Consider the following 13,985-nt stretch of genomic DNA (forward strand, 5'->3'; position numbering starts at 1 on the left):
AAGTTAGGACTAGGAAGTAAATTATCTTCAACTCTGAAGGAACAACTAAAATATGTGAAACAATTTACAAACATTTTTTTGTTTTCCTTTCTCAGCACATACAACTCAATTTACTTCTATTGGTTGGAAATATTTCAAGCATGACAGTGGCGTAGGTAAATTACCAAATAGTGGATCTTATGTTGGATTGATCAGCCCTGATGAACTGACCTGACCATTGTAATTGAAACCATAGTGAGTAATAATTTCTTAAAAGCACTCTTCTTACCTCCCTCCCCTCCCCTTAAGATTCTAAAGAAAAAATTTGTCAGCATGTTACATTACTAGACTGTAAGACTCTTTATGACATATCTGTCAGACATACCTACAGGTTGGAAAACTTATCTATTTGACATACCTAGATGACATATTAACTCTGATTAATAAAAGAAAAAAGGTTTTCAGACACAATCACTTTATTTGTATTTCAGACTCATGACCACTCTATCTGTATAGGTCCTGGTATACTCTGGGATGATGTTCACCCACAACTTTTAACTTGAAATCTTAAAGGAAGTTTTGTAAGTATATTTCATTAGATTCTTCTGCTTAAAATAATTTATAACAATAAAGAAAAAGTTAAAGACTGCTATTGCATGAGGCTTGTATTTAAAAAAAAAAAAAAGAAAATATAATTACTGGCAAATGAATTCAAAAGTTTGATGTCAGCTGGCAGAATATGAACCTGGCACCATTATTATTATTATTATAGCTTTTATATAGCGCTACTTTCATGCTTATAGCATGCTCAGAGCGCTTTTTGGTCCAATCTCATTTGTGGACCGGTGGGGGGAGGGGGTATCTAGGAGTTGGTTTTCTGTGCTGCCTTTGGGCGCTCAGTAAACACATCTCTGCCCGAGTCAGGTGTCGAACCTCGAGCCCCCTTCTAGGTAGCCAAGCCAAGTTCAAGCGCACTTGGCCTCTCGACCACGCTTCCCACCATTGTGAAAGATAATCCAGTGTGCATACTGCACAACCAGGCAGCCATCCAGTCTTAAAAAGAATGTGTTAATTAATCATTTTATTTAGTTTTAAATTAGACTGTTTTATGTTTTATTTGTATCTCTTTTCTATGGACTTTCTTTTGTTTTAACAATAATTTATTACCAGTTATATAAATTTAGTAAAATGTTTGCAGCTAAATATCACTACCATTGTTATCTTTAGGCTAAACTAACAAGCATGAATGTCTGGTACAGTAAGATAGGGTTAATGGTCAACCTGACATTATGGTTCATTCATTGGGACAGCTAATGGTGAGTCAATTCTATTTTTAAATATTAAATTAATCTGATGAATTCCTTTGACTCTTTTTGTATTAAGTATCAAACTTGGCAGTGAAACAAAGAGCAAGGAAAAGAAGCATAACTTAATTTATTTAGGTGATAGAGTAGCAGAGAAGGCCTAAAGTGTCTAATGCAGAACATTCTCAGGACATAAGCAATGTATTCATATCTTGTACCTTTGCTGAAATGTTAACAGACAGAAATTTAAAGTAGGGAATCCACCTGGGAAATAGTTTAAAGAGTGTTGGTAGACAAAAAGATTTTTAAAAAATAACCATAGACTTGCAATGAAAAAAAAAAGAGCCTACTGCTGTGGCACACCAGTTGGTTAAAAGAAAGACTTATCAAAAGAAAATCTGGAGATGCTTTAGTAATAAATAAGTCAGCACTTTAATATTGTATTCATATATATATATTCATATTATCACATTCCATCTTTCACAGTTTGTGTCTGACCAAGCAGTTCTCAAGTTAGGGCTTGATGAAGTCTACAAACTGACCATTATATCTACTGGACAAAAAAGGATCTTATATGTATATTTTAAACCTGGTCAATGCCTATTTCTCCACTATTGTCGACATCTTGAGACATCACCATCGGCAGAAACCGAAGACGGCTGATACATTTGTGTGGGTGAAAAACTGAAGGCGTCGCTCGAAGACAGCTGATACATTTGTGTGGGTGAAAAACTCAAGGCTTCGCTCGAAGACAGCTGATACATTTGTGTGGGTGTAAAATTCAAGGCGTCGCCTGAAGACAGATGATACATCGTTTCCACGTGAGCGCTCGTCACCAACTTTTGACACGCTCTTGCATTGTCGAGGTTTCACCTTACATTGCTATACAGAAGGTCCTCCATTTAGACCTCTGTTCACTTATGGTCATTCTAATTTTTCAGAGACTTTACATATTTGGATTATCTAAGCTGAAGTTCTCCACTTAAGTACTGTTGGATTATTTATACGAATGTTCAAGTACTTTTGGATTATTGATCTTTGACGTTGAAGTTGGACTAACTTGTACCTATTGGCGCTCTCCTAGTCATCGTTGTACGACGAAGAAATAACACATGCCTGCATTACTACACTTACATTTTGGATTATCTTATTGGATTATTTGGATTACCTGTTGGACTTGTGTTAATTGTAAAGGTCAAGAGGAAATATTTTTTGACATTACTTGAGCATTTGAGCCATCTTATGGCATATGACTGGATTATTTTACTACTACTTTGATGCTCACATTGATGTGTATTCTCAATCGGATTACTTAGTTACCTTACCCATGGATTATTATTGAACTACTCAAGCTGTATTTGTATTTGACAAGCTACAAGAGAGGATTAATCTACATCAGTCTACAAAAGAAAGTCTGTAAGTTATAATTAAGGATTGAATATATTCATATGATTAATAAAGTACATTGATTTTGCTGTGGTATAGCAGTAATTGAAGTTGATTATATATATAGTTAGTGATTGATAACTCTTGGAACCATATTAAATTGATTTTCATTTTTTATATTTGTTACCTTAAAGGGCAGTCGGCGTGGGTCTGTCTTATGTTTTGAGACTGAATCGGCACAATTTATTTGTTCCGTTCCATTTCACTTCATCTGATAGGGATCTTTAGGGATTTTCTTGTTGTTCTCCTAGTCCTAATAAGGTCCGAGTAGACCAGCCTTGTTCGGTAGGGTCTTCTAGATCATTTTGAAATTTTTTGTTTAGTGGTATATAGTTTTGTTTGTACAATCGTAGTGTGATTTCTCTTTGTATTCATATTGTTTGTTTGTGTAAGTCTTGTATTTACATATCTGTGATTCTCTTGTCAAAGTCTTCTATTTATTGATTTCTTTTAAAGCAGACTGTATTGTTATCTATATTGTTTTTGTGTTCGTCACCTATACTTTAATTTATCTCTTTATTCTCTCATTAATTAATTTTTTTTTCATTTTTTCACTGCACATATAACATGTTACAAAGATATATTTGAAGTAATAATATTGTGTACATATATACTATCACTTGAATTAGAGCCTTATTTTTTGAGCTCTTGTACTTATTTTGTATTGACACATTTCTCGTACTCTGATTATTTTGTTGGTACATTTTGACGCAACACATATTACTATTGACTCATTTGTACATTGTATTTGGCACACATTGATTACAAACTCAACACATTTATTGGCCATCTATTATTTAAATATCAAAGATACATGCAAAGTGAGACATTATTATTTGTATTTTGATAACTAAGCACTCACTACACAGTTAATACTACATACAGATTGGAATCCTATATATTTGTTGACTTTATACACGTTGAAGATTATTTAATATTTATTGACATTATACACACTTGAAGCCTAAACCCATACCTATCAACAATGTCTACCTATGATAAAATCTTGGAGTTGGCCAGAGAAATGGAATTGAAGGGTGAAAAGAAAAGAGAATTTATCGAAAGAGAATTGGATGAATTAAAGAAGAAAGAACGTGAAGTAGCGGAACGAGATGAACGAGCGGCAGAAAGAGCGCATCAGAAAGAAATGAAAGAAATAGAGGGAAAAGTTGAGTTAGCTAAACTGGAAGCTGCAAAAGTGAATCCGAACATATTACAACCACTGACACAGCAAGCCAAACCATACGTCTCGAAGTTCCATAAGTTCAATGAGAAAAACGAAACTCTTGAAAACTACATTGTGCAATTTGAGCACATAGCCTCAACGTATGACATGTCTCCTAGAGATATGGCCAAGCACCTACTCGCCAATCTTGCAGGTGAACCGCTGAACATAATAGCCACCCTGACACCTGAACAAAAGACTGACTACAAGGCTGTGAAAAACAGACTCCTCAAACACTTTGGCAAATCCGAGGACCACTACAGAAAACTCTTTCAAGACATCAGATTGCAAAAGAACGGTGATTACAACAGAATTATTTTTGAAATTAAGCAAAATATCTTAAAGTGGCTTGAACTCTCCAACTGTGATATGACGAGACCAGACCAAATCATTGATATGTTCTTAATTGACAGTGTACTATTGAATGTTACAGACAACATTTTCACTTTCCTGAAAGAGAAGAAAATTAAAAACGAAACAGAACTCATAACTAACCTGAATTTATTCAAAGACAGCCATCCCAATCACACCATCGACAGAAGAGACCATCAAATAGCTGCCACCATTAACACTGATTCAAGTAAATTCAAATACAGCAGCAACAATAAAACCTGCTTTAACTGCGGCATAAAGGGTCACATAAAGAGCCAATGTAGATCAATCAACAGAAGCACTTTCCAGTATCAAAGTGGCACATATCGAGACAATAAATATGACAACAGAAGAAACAGCAGAGCAACCCAAAGTTACAGCCCTAATGATAGAAGAAGGCAATACAACACCAACAACGATAATTACAACTTCCAGAACTATCAAAGAAGACAGCAATACAATACCAACAACTTTCAGAACTATCACAGACAATCCAGACGTGATGGCTACGAACGAAACAGATACAACAGAAATACTTCAAACAGATGGCAAAGAAACAGCAACAATAGAATCCATAGACGCCCTAGCAGTTATGACAACTCAGCCGCAACCATCGACACTCACGAACACGAACATGTAGCATTCATGAACTCAACTCCAGAAAATAATTCCTATCCATTACTTACAAACGGGCTGGACAACGCATCACGAAACAGTAACATTAGAACTGGAAACACACATGACACTAGTAGTTAGCAAGCTAGACATAGGGCAGCACAACATACAATTTTGTTTATTATACAATAGGATACAACACCATCACAAAATCACTAAATATCAGTAATATAACTAAACAATGACATTGTTCACATAAGTCAACAACTATAATTATCACACTATTTTACATAACACTAGCACCGTTAAGGACTCATTAGCCAGTACAAGTGTAATTCATTGAATCTGTTGATGCCATATTCTACATATAACTTTGATTGTATTTGTACACATGACACTTCAAAAGGTCATATGTGCCCAATTTTTGCATATGTGTAAATTATTTTTCCAAGAGTCCATTTGAACAGAACGCAGTCATATTAAAACCTGAGTATGTGACACTATTTATTGAAATGTATTTTTCATTTTTTCAAATGTACATAACCTTTGTAAATTGTATAGATATGACTGTGACATTGATCTTCACTGATGAATTTATTTTTTCCCACATATCAGTTTTGAAGACTATTTGAGCTTAATTCGAGGCTTGAAACGATACACTTGATGATATGTAATGCAAACAATGATTTTTTGAAAAGAATATTGTATTTAATTAGTGAGATCTATTTGAGCATTACTGATGGCTTGAAAAATAATTGATACTGTGTAATGCAAACTGAATCTTTGAATAGAAGATTGTACTTAATATGAGAAGTATTGGAGCATTATTGATGGCTCATGAAGTAATATATATATATATATAATGTGTGATGTAATCGCTGATTTTTTGAGGAGAAGATTGTATTTAATATGAGAAAATTATTTGAGCATTATTGATGGCTCGTGAAGCAATATATTTGATGATGTGTGATGTAGACACTGATATTTTTTGAGGAGAAGATTGTATTTAATGACAAAACTTTTGGAGCATTATTGATGGCTCAAGCAGTATATTTTATATTATGTGATGATAACACTAATTTTGAGAAGAATATTGTATGGATATGAGAAAACTATCGAAGCATGATTAATGGCTCGAAGTAATATACTTGATTTTTGAAAGAACATTGTACTTGATTCATGAAGACTATTGGAGCACTATTAATGGCTCAAAGTAGTATATATATTTGATTTTTGAATAGAACATTGTATTTGAGTGATGAAGACTATTAGAGCACTATTAATGGCTCGAAGTAACATATTTGATGTTACATAACGTGAAAAGCTGATTCATTTTTTCGAGAGAAGATTGTAACTTACACTTATGTTAAAAGAACTTGTGCTCACAGTAAGACATATGAGCCAAATGAATATCATGATAACGACCTTGATGCTTTAATATGCTTATGACTTTGATGATTTAAATATGTTCCTCATAAATCATCATTAAAGAATATATTTTCTTGACTTTCATGATTTAGTAGCATTGTCAAAACATTGCCATTATTTTTGTACATAAACCATTGAGACAACATAAATATTTATTATAGATACATTTCACTTGCATTGATTTATTTTAAAGAACATTGTCAATATCTTTTCATTTGACCATGTAACCATTGTCAATATTTTTCATTTGATTATGTAACCTGCTGTGATAAACTAAGTATATTTGTATAGGAGCATTTTTCATGGCTGCTCATTCCTTTGTAAAATTAATATTGAAAGCATTCTTTTGATAAATTGAGAATTTACTTTGAAATTTTGTGTAAAGAAACACTTGCTTTTTGAGTAATGTTGACAACTATGAGTATTGTCTACACAGACAAATATTTTTTAAAATATTGTAAGGTCAAATGAGACCATATATTAGTCTCATCAAATTTTTTGATGGCATGATAAGACATGTGCCAGAGATTATAGCACACATTGTACATTTGTATGGATTATTTCTCTCTCAAAAGATGTGACTATACATATAATAGTATTATTACTTAAATTTCAAAAGATTTTTACAAAATCTTTTTTTTTTGAGGGAAAGGGCGTAATGTCACAGTCTTAGTTGACATTGCATGATCTAAAGTTCACATCATGTTAATAGTTTAAAAGACACGTGGAATTCCTAATGTAGAAAACAGGAAGTAGAATGAATAAAGTTGACTTTGAAGTCAGTCAGTCAGTCAAGTAAAGCAGTCAAGTGAAGTCAAGTTAGAAGTCAAGTGTTATTCTTTGGACCGAGTGGTCAAGTATATTTTAGTCCGGGATGGACAGTAGCGACTTAGAAAAGTCTGTAGTAATTTCAGTTAGAAAGTAACTTGTGGGCAGTTGTTGCCAGTGGTCTTTTGAGACATGTATTAGTTAATCTATATTTCTACACAGTGTTGCCCGCTGAGATGCAGACATGATTTGTTGTTAACGTATTGGATACTTTTGATACCGCTGTTATGCGGATAGGATTATTATTTCTTGACTTGTAGCACTAACAAGGAGTGCAGTATATTATTATTATTATAGTAAAATAAACTTCATGTTGTCTGCTGAACGGACTTGAGTCAGTCGTATAGTGTTTGTCTTGTCACGTGTCTAGAGTTCTTCAGGAAGTAAGAACTCAATATTACACCATTCAACGTTCATTGACAGACCCCCTCCCTCCCAACCATTTCCTCTGCCTTATCTTGATGACTTTGACTTTAATTAGACATTAAGCTTTCCATGTGCTGAAATTTAGCATTGTAGAACGGGAAATAAATTGTCTATGACAGTTCAAAGTGTGTATACATTTTTTTTGACGCACCCTGTAAATATATTGTATTCAGTGATTTTTTTATTTTACCATTTTCTAATATTAGTTTGTTAGCTCAATAACTATTAACCTTTTAGATTGTTATCTTTCATAATGTTAAGACTAGAAAACAAGATCTCAAAATTATATTTAGGACGATGATTACAATTACTTAGTCAATTACTTAGATAAAATAATTATAAAACAAAAGTTATATAAAGACATAATTATACAATGTTTATATTTTGTATGTTCATAAAAATGTGTATAGCAGTGTTATGGAGTGTGTGTGTGTGGGTGTTTCCAAGGTAACGTTGAGAAATTAGCGATTGGTTGGTGGATATGCAGTGAGGATGGTGAAATTACAAAAATGGTCTAGTGTAATGCAAATTACCCAGGGATCTGAAACTGTACAGACATGTTTTTTGTAGTGAGTTAGATTTTGTTTAAAATACCATTTTATATTATTGCTACTAGATTTATTTCATTTCATCTAGGTTAGTATTAGGGTTAGTGTTATGTTGTAATAAAAGTTATATTTAGTTTTGTTTCAAGAAGTTTTTTCAAGTTTCACAATTAAATATATATATATATATCCAAGCAGTAGTTCTCACCAAACTTTCATACACTGGCAGAACTACCTTAAAAAAATGTTCTGCTGGAGGCTGGTGTGGGTAGTATAGAAGAAATACTTATCATTCAACATCTGTGATGGGTTGGAAAATTATCCCACATGGGGGGCGACTGCATGCCAAATATATCTTCAAGGATGGCGTAACGGGGTGCTCCTGTAAGCACTATAAAGATTAACTCAGGCACCTTTTTGCCATAGAGGAAAGTAGGTTGTAATAGGGTTTATGAAAACACTGCACCAATCTTTTATCTTCAGCATCATTATTATTATTAAACCATTACTCAAATTTTGCTTTGTTATTTTGCCATGTAGAGATTTACTGCTGCTGGGGTGAACAATGCTTAAAAAAATACAAATATGCTGTGTTTTTACTTTGGCCCAGCGGTGGCCCCCACATTTATGTCTTTTGTATTTTTCTATACCAGTTCTGTTACTATGCAAATGCAATAAAAAAAAAAAATACAAGTTGTTGCACTATTGATATTTTTTATACTAATTTTTTATTTATATTATTAATTATTTATTATTATCTAAGCATCTGTTTGTATTTGAGCTGGGTAATGAATATAGATTCTTAAATTTAATTGTTGTTTGTTGCTTTCCTCACTTTTAAACTGTGACCATGTAAATTTTGTCTAGATGGAGAATGGTAATGTCTTAGTGTTAATGATTAGATTGAGAATGGTAATGTCTTAGTGTCATTGATAACAGTGAGAATGGTAATGTCTTAGTGTCATTGATAAGATTGAGAATGGTAATGTCGTAGTGCCAATGATAACAGTGAGAATGGTAATGTCTTAGTGTCAATGATAACAGTGAGAATGGTAATGTCTTAGTGTCAATCATTGCATTGAGAATGGTAATGTCGTAGTGCCAATGATAACAGTGAGAATGGTAATGTATTAGTGTCATTGATTAGATTGAGAATGGTAATGTCTAGTGTCACTGATTAGATTGAGAATGGTAATGTCGTAGTGCCAATGATAACAGTGAGAATGGTAATGTATTAGTGTTATTGATTAGATTGATAATGGTAATGTCTTAGTGTCAATGATTACATTGAGAATAGTAATGTCTTAGTGCCAATGATAACAGTGAGACAATCATTAGATTGAGGATGGTAATGTCTTAGTGTCAATGGTGTAACACTATGATTAGAGTGAGATGAACGAGATGATTTCAGTTCACGTGAAAATGGGTCTTACACATTGTCAAGCAAAGAGGTACCATTTTTGATCACATGACCACGTTTTTTTAGTAAGTAAGCGCCATGATGTATCAAGAGACGTAGGTGTCTCTGTTTTATGAAATTGGATTAAATAATATGAGTACCTAAGTGGACATTTTTCTATGGATGTAGTTTGTATTTGATGTGAAATAATTCGTGATGATATTGTATGGCTGAGATTGCCTACTTTCTGAACTATTATTTGATGTAATAAATATTTGTCTGACAGAGAGGAGTAATTATTTTATCCATAATATGTGATGTGTTTAATTAAGAATACAAGAACACTACATCAAGGCCAGAAGAGGCCCTTATACCATTCAATCAACATTCACACCATTCAAGACGGTACAAATAGTTAGATTGAGAATGGTAATGTCTTAGTGTCAATGATTAGATAGAGAATGAAAACATCTTAACGTCATTGATCAGATTGAGAATGGTAATGACTTAGTGTCATTGATTAGATTGAGAATGGTAATGTCTTAGTGTCGATGATTACATTAAGAATGGTAATGTCTTAGTGTCAATGATTACATTGAGAATGGTAATGTCTTAGTGTCATTGATTACCTTGAGAATGTTATGTCAATGATTAGATAGAGAATGGAAACATCTTAATGTCATTGATTAGATTGAGAATGGTAATGACTTAGTGTCAATGATTAGATTAAGAATGGTAAGGTCTTAGTGTCAATGATTACATTGAGAATGGTAATGTCTTAGTGTCATTGATTACATTGAGAATGGTAATGACTTAGTGTCAATGATTAGATTGAGAATGGTAATGTCTTAGTGTCAATGATTAGATTGGGAATGGTAATGTCTTAGTGTCAATGATTAGATTGAGAATGGTAATGACTTAGTGTCAATGATTACATTGAGAATGGTAATGTCTTAGTGTCATTGATTACATTGAGAATGTTATGTCAATGATTAGATAGAGAATGGAAACATCTTAACGTCATTGATTAGATTGAGAATGGTAATGTCTTAGTGTCAATGATTAGATTGAGAAAGGTAATGTCTTAGTGTCAATGATTAGATTGAGAATGGTAATGACTTAGTGTCAATGATTAGATTGAGATTGGTAATGCCTTAGTGTCAATGATTAGATTGAGAATGGTAATGTCTTAGTGTCAATGATTAGATTGAGAATGGTAATGTCTTAGTGTCAATGATTAGATTGAGAATGGTAATGTCTTAGTGTCAATGATTAGATTGAGAATGGTTATTACTTAGTGTCAATGATAAGATTGAGAATTGTTATGTTTAAGTGTCAATGATGACTGACTAAGTTTTGGAGGATGTCAGGAGGAGCATACCAGTTTACAGCAACTTCTATTAGTGACCATAAAAAGAGCAATGAAAAAAGGGCCTTAAAAGTTAATCAATTACAATCTTAGAAGCCCAACTACAAAGTACTGTTAAGTAGTAAACTCACTTTAATTTTTATAATAATACTTTGAAAAAGTTTTCTCTATTAAATCAATTATTTTATAAGAGTTAAACATACATTCTCTATGAAGAAAATATGGTTACAGGAGGCGAATCACAATATAATCATCTGTAGTGTAAACAAAATGTTACTTCGTGACCAAAGATTTGCTATTTTCACACAAAAATAAGCACAATGTCATTGTATTCACAAGAATTCATTCAATCTCGTTTTCACTATACATGAAGATAAACATATTCACATTTTCTAAAGACTCTGGCGTTCAAAATTTTGCACAATGTCATTTTATTTGTACACGAAGGTAGCTGCAAAGTCTTGAGAAAAAAAAGACTATATCTAAATCATTAAATTAAGCTTGGTCTAAGACTACCTTGTTTCTCATTATATCTTTTATACTTTGCTAATCTACTTATAAGTCATTAAGCTGCTTGGCTTTGTAGCACTGGCAAAGATATATATATATTGTAACGTTTCTCACTACCCAGATTCTCTGCAAACTGTACCACACGACACAACCAATTCAAAGAACTTGACAACTCAGGGCTGAGTAACAGTTTAATATCAAATAGACATTTCGATTAGGATTTTATAACATTAGCCAATTGCGATTGAACTTGGTCCGTGAACGAATAAAAAATTACGGTTGGGGTTCGATGCTTAGTGGAGAATCTTATTAGGGGGTTGCAGCACTAAAAAGGTTGAGAACCGCTGGCCTATCTCAAGAGTTGCCCTGGCTGTAAACGTCATTGTCTAGGGGGTTGGGTAACTGGAAAGCGACTCTAAGCCTTAGTTAGCTTCTTGACGACAGAAACATTTAACTATGTGGAGGCCCCCGGGGTAGAAATTTTGTAGAGCCCCGTACACTTTTTCAAAATCATAAATTAAAAAATCCACTTATTAATAATAAAACTATATGCCATGTTTTGGAAGAAAGAAACAAAGTAGATTTATTCTACTTTATACTTTATAGACTCTTAAACAAAATTCTTATTGTATTTTTTTAGTTAAACAAAGAAGGTACATTTAATTTATCTTTGAGTTTGTGGAGGGTAAGGTCCTGGTTTGACGCACTGCCGTAGAGATTCAAAACTGCATTTCTAAGTTGTAAGCATGATACAAGCATACACTTCTTTCTTGTCAATCGTAAAATTTAAAGTTTTATCGGACACAATGTTCTAAACAAAAACCAACAAACATAAAAGTGGCTGAAACGTCAAAATTTTGAGACTTAAAATCTGTGGAGACCCCTTTCTTGTGGATTCACTGGGGCAGTAGCTCCACCATGTCCTGTCCTAAATCCGGCCCTATAAACATAGGCTACTCTTTAAATAGACACATCTCAGAACTTTATAGTTAATGAAACACTTTATTAACTATTCTACATATTTACGTATTAAGTAGTACGTCCCGTACGCAGATAAACGCAAAAGAAAATACAACGCTCACCAACAAAGACTATCTACGATAAAACTTTCCTACTAATAAGCTCTCGACTTACTCAAACCCAAACTATAGTCTAAACTAACCCTCTGAAAGTATATGCACTCTCTCTCATTTGTGCCCCAGTCACCAACTCGCTCTCTCATCTGTCCTTACACACATTCACCTGGACCTGTTGACCAGGATCTTACAATCTCGTGCAACTATGAATTTAGCCCTACCATTATAATAACTAACACGGTTTGTTACACTGGTCTGTAAAAGATTAGTTACTTTATGTAAGACTGGGTGTGTATGATGTGTCTGTCAGATGGACTAGTAAGCAATCAATGAAATAATTACACGTAAGTAACACATCCGGTGGCGCTATGGTTGAGTAGTTAAGTGCTTGACTTCAAAACCTGGGGTCCTGGGTTCGAGTCTTGGTGAAGACTGGGATTTTTAAGCGGTTAGTCGTTGTGCTCTATAGCTGTTGGCGAACTATAATAATTTTCTCTGAGTGCTGTGCAAACTGCGTTGGTAGCCTAATAATTTAAAGTCGTAGAATAAGCCAATCATAACTGTAATTAATCAACTTTTTACTTGACAGCCAATTAAATTAGTCCACCGATATCTCATCAGCCGAATCTACACCTGTTTATTATTTAAATTTGTTTTGAGGTCAATTAACAAACCTATTAAAGCACATCTTGTTTATTCTTTATTATGATATTGTGTTCAGATATGAGGTGATGAAGACAATACAATATTTTATTTTACAAAAACATTTTCTTTTAGTTTACAATCTACTTCACATTATCTTCCTTACTGACTCTAATATTTTCACATGCATTTAAAGCTTAAATATATATAGATTACAGACATAACTTCAAAAGAGAAGATAAATACGTCCTACGCATTTCATGTTTAAATCTAGTCAGTGGCGTCACTATGGGGAGAGGCGTGGGGTGCAAAGCCGCACCGGGTGGCACCCATCAGGGGGTGACACCCAAGTCGAGAAAATGCACTTTCCCAAAAAAACAACTTTTAAAAATACAAATTTCTACCTCGAATGTTTCTCACATTTTAGAATCAGCATGTACTAAACTTTCTGAATTCAGTTTGATTTGACTAGTAATTTTCCTATTATGAGAAAAATATTACGTTGTACACGCCACGGGAAAGAGATTATGAAGCTCAGAAATGTAGAAAAACGTTTGGCACCCGGGGATCCCCCCAGACAACTCTGAGTGAGATTAAGGCGCTCCCCCTTAACAAATTATCTGATCAGTTGAGTGGCGAAAGTAACATTTTATTAATGCAAAATGTTGAGAAACACATTGACATAAGCGCTCGCGCGCTATTCGACACATAGGGCTGCAAGCTTTCTCCACAGCTACTTTCTGTAACGGACTTAGGTTAGTTCTTTGAGAGCTAATTTATGCCCAAACTGTAGTTCTCTACAAGCGTACAAGTATTATAAA

At 33.6% G+C, this 13,985-nt stretch overlaps 1 protein-coding gene across 1 annotated transcript; it reads left to right on the plus strand.

The window, feature by feature from the left end:
• Window positions 1–2,834: 2,834 nt before the first annotated feature.
• Window positions 2,835–9,852, plus strand: LOC129924796 (homeobox protein 2-like). Its single transcript, XM_056021993.1, has 2 exons — window positions 2,835–8,094; window positions 8,198–9,852. Exon 1 carries the CDS (start codon window positions 3,715–3,717, stop codon window positions 5,080–5,082), a length of 1,368 nt encoding a protein of 455 aa, XP_055877968.1. The 5' UTR covers window positions 2,835–3,714; the 3' UTR covers window positions 5,083–8,094; window positions 8,198–9,852.
• The last annotated feature ends 4,133 nt before the right edge of the window (window positions 9,853–13,985 follow it).

This window comes from Biomphalaria glabrata, chromosome 2, assembly GCF_947242115.1.
Source record: "Biomphalaria glabrata chromosome 2, xgBioGlab47.1, whole genome shotgun sequence".
Taxonomy (NCBI): Eukaryota; Metazoa; Mollusca; class Gastropoda; family Planorbidae; genus Biomphalaria; species Biomphalaria glabrata.

Bases quoted from the DNA above. Each gene is read 5' to 3' on its own strand.
- LOC129924796 (XM_056021993.1), top strand. From the start codon at position 3,715: ATGTCTACCTATGATAAAATCTTGGAGTTGGCCAGAGAAATGGAATTG.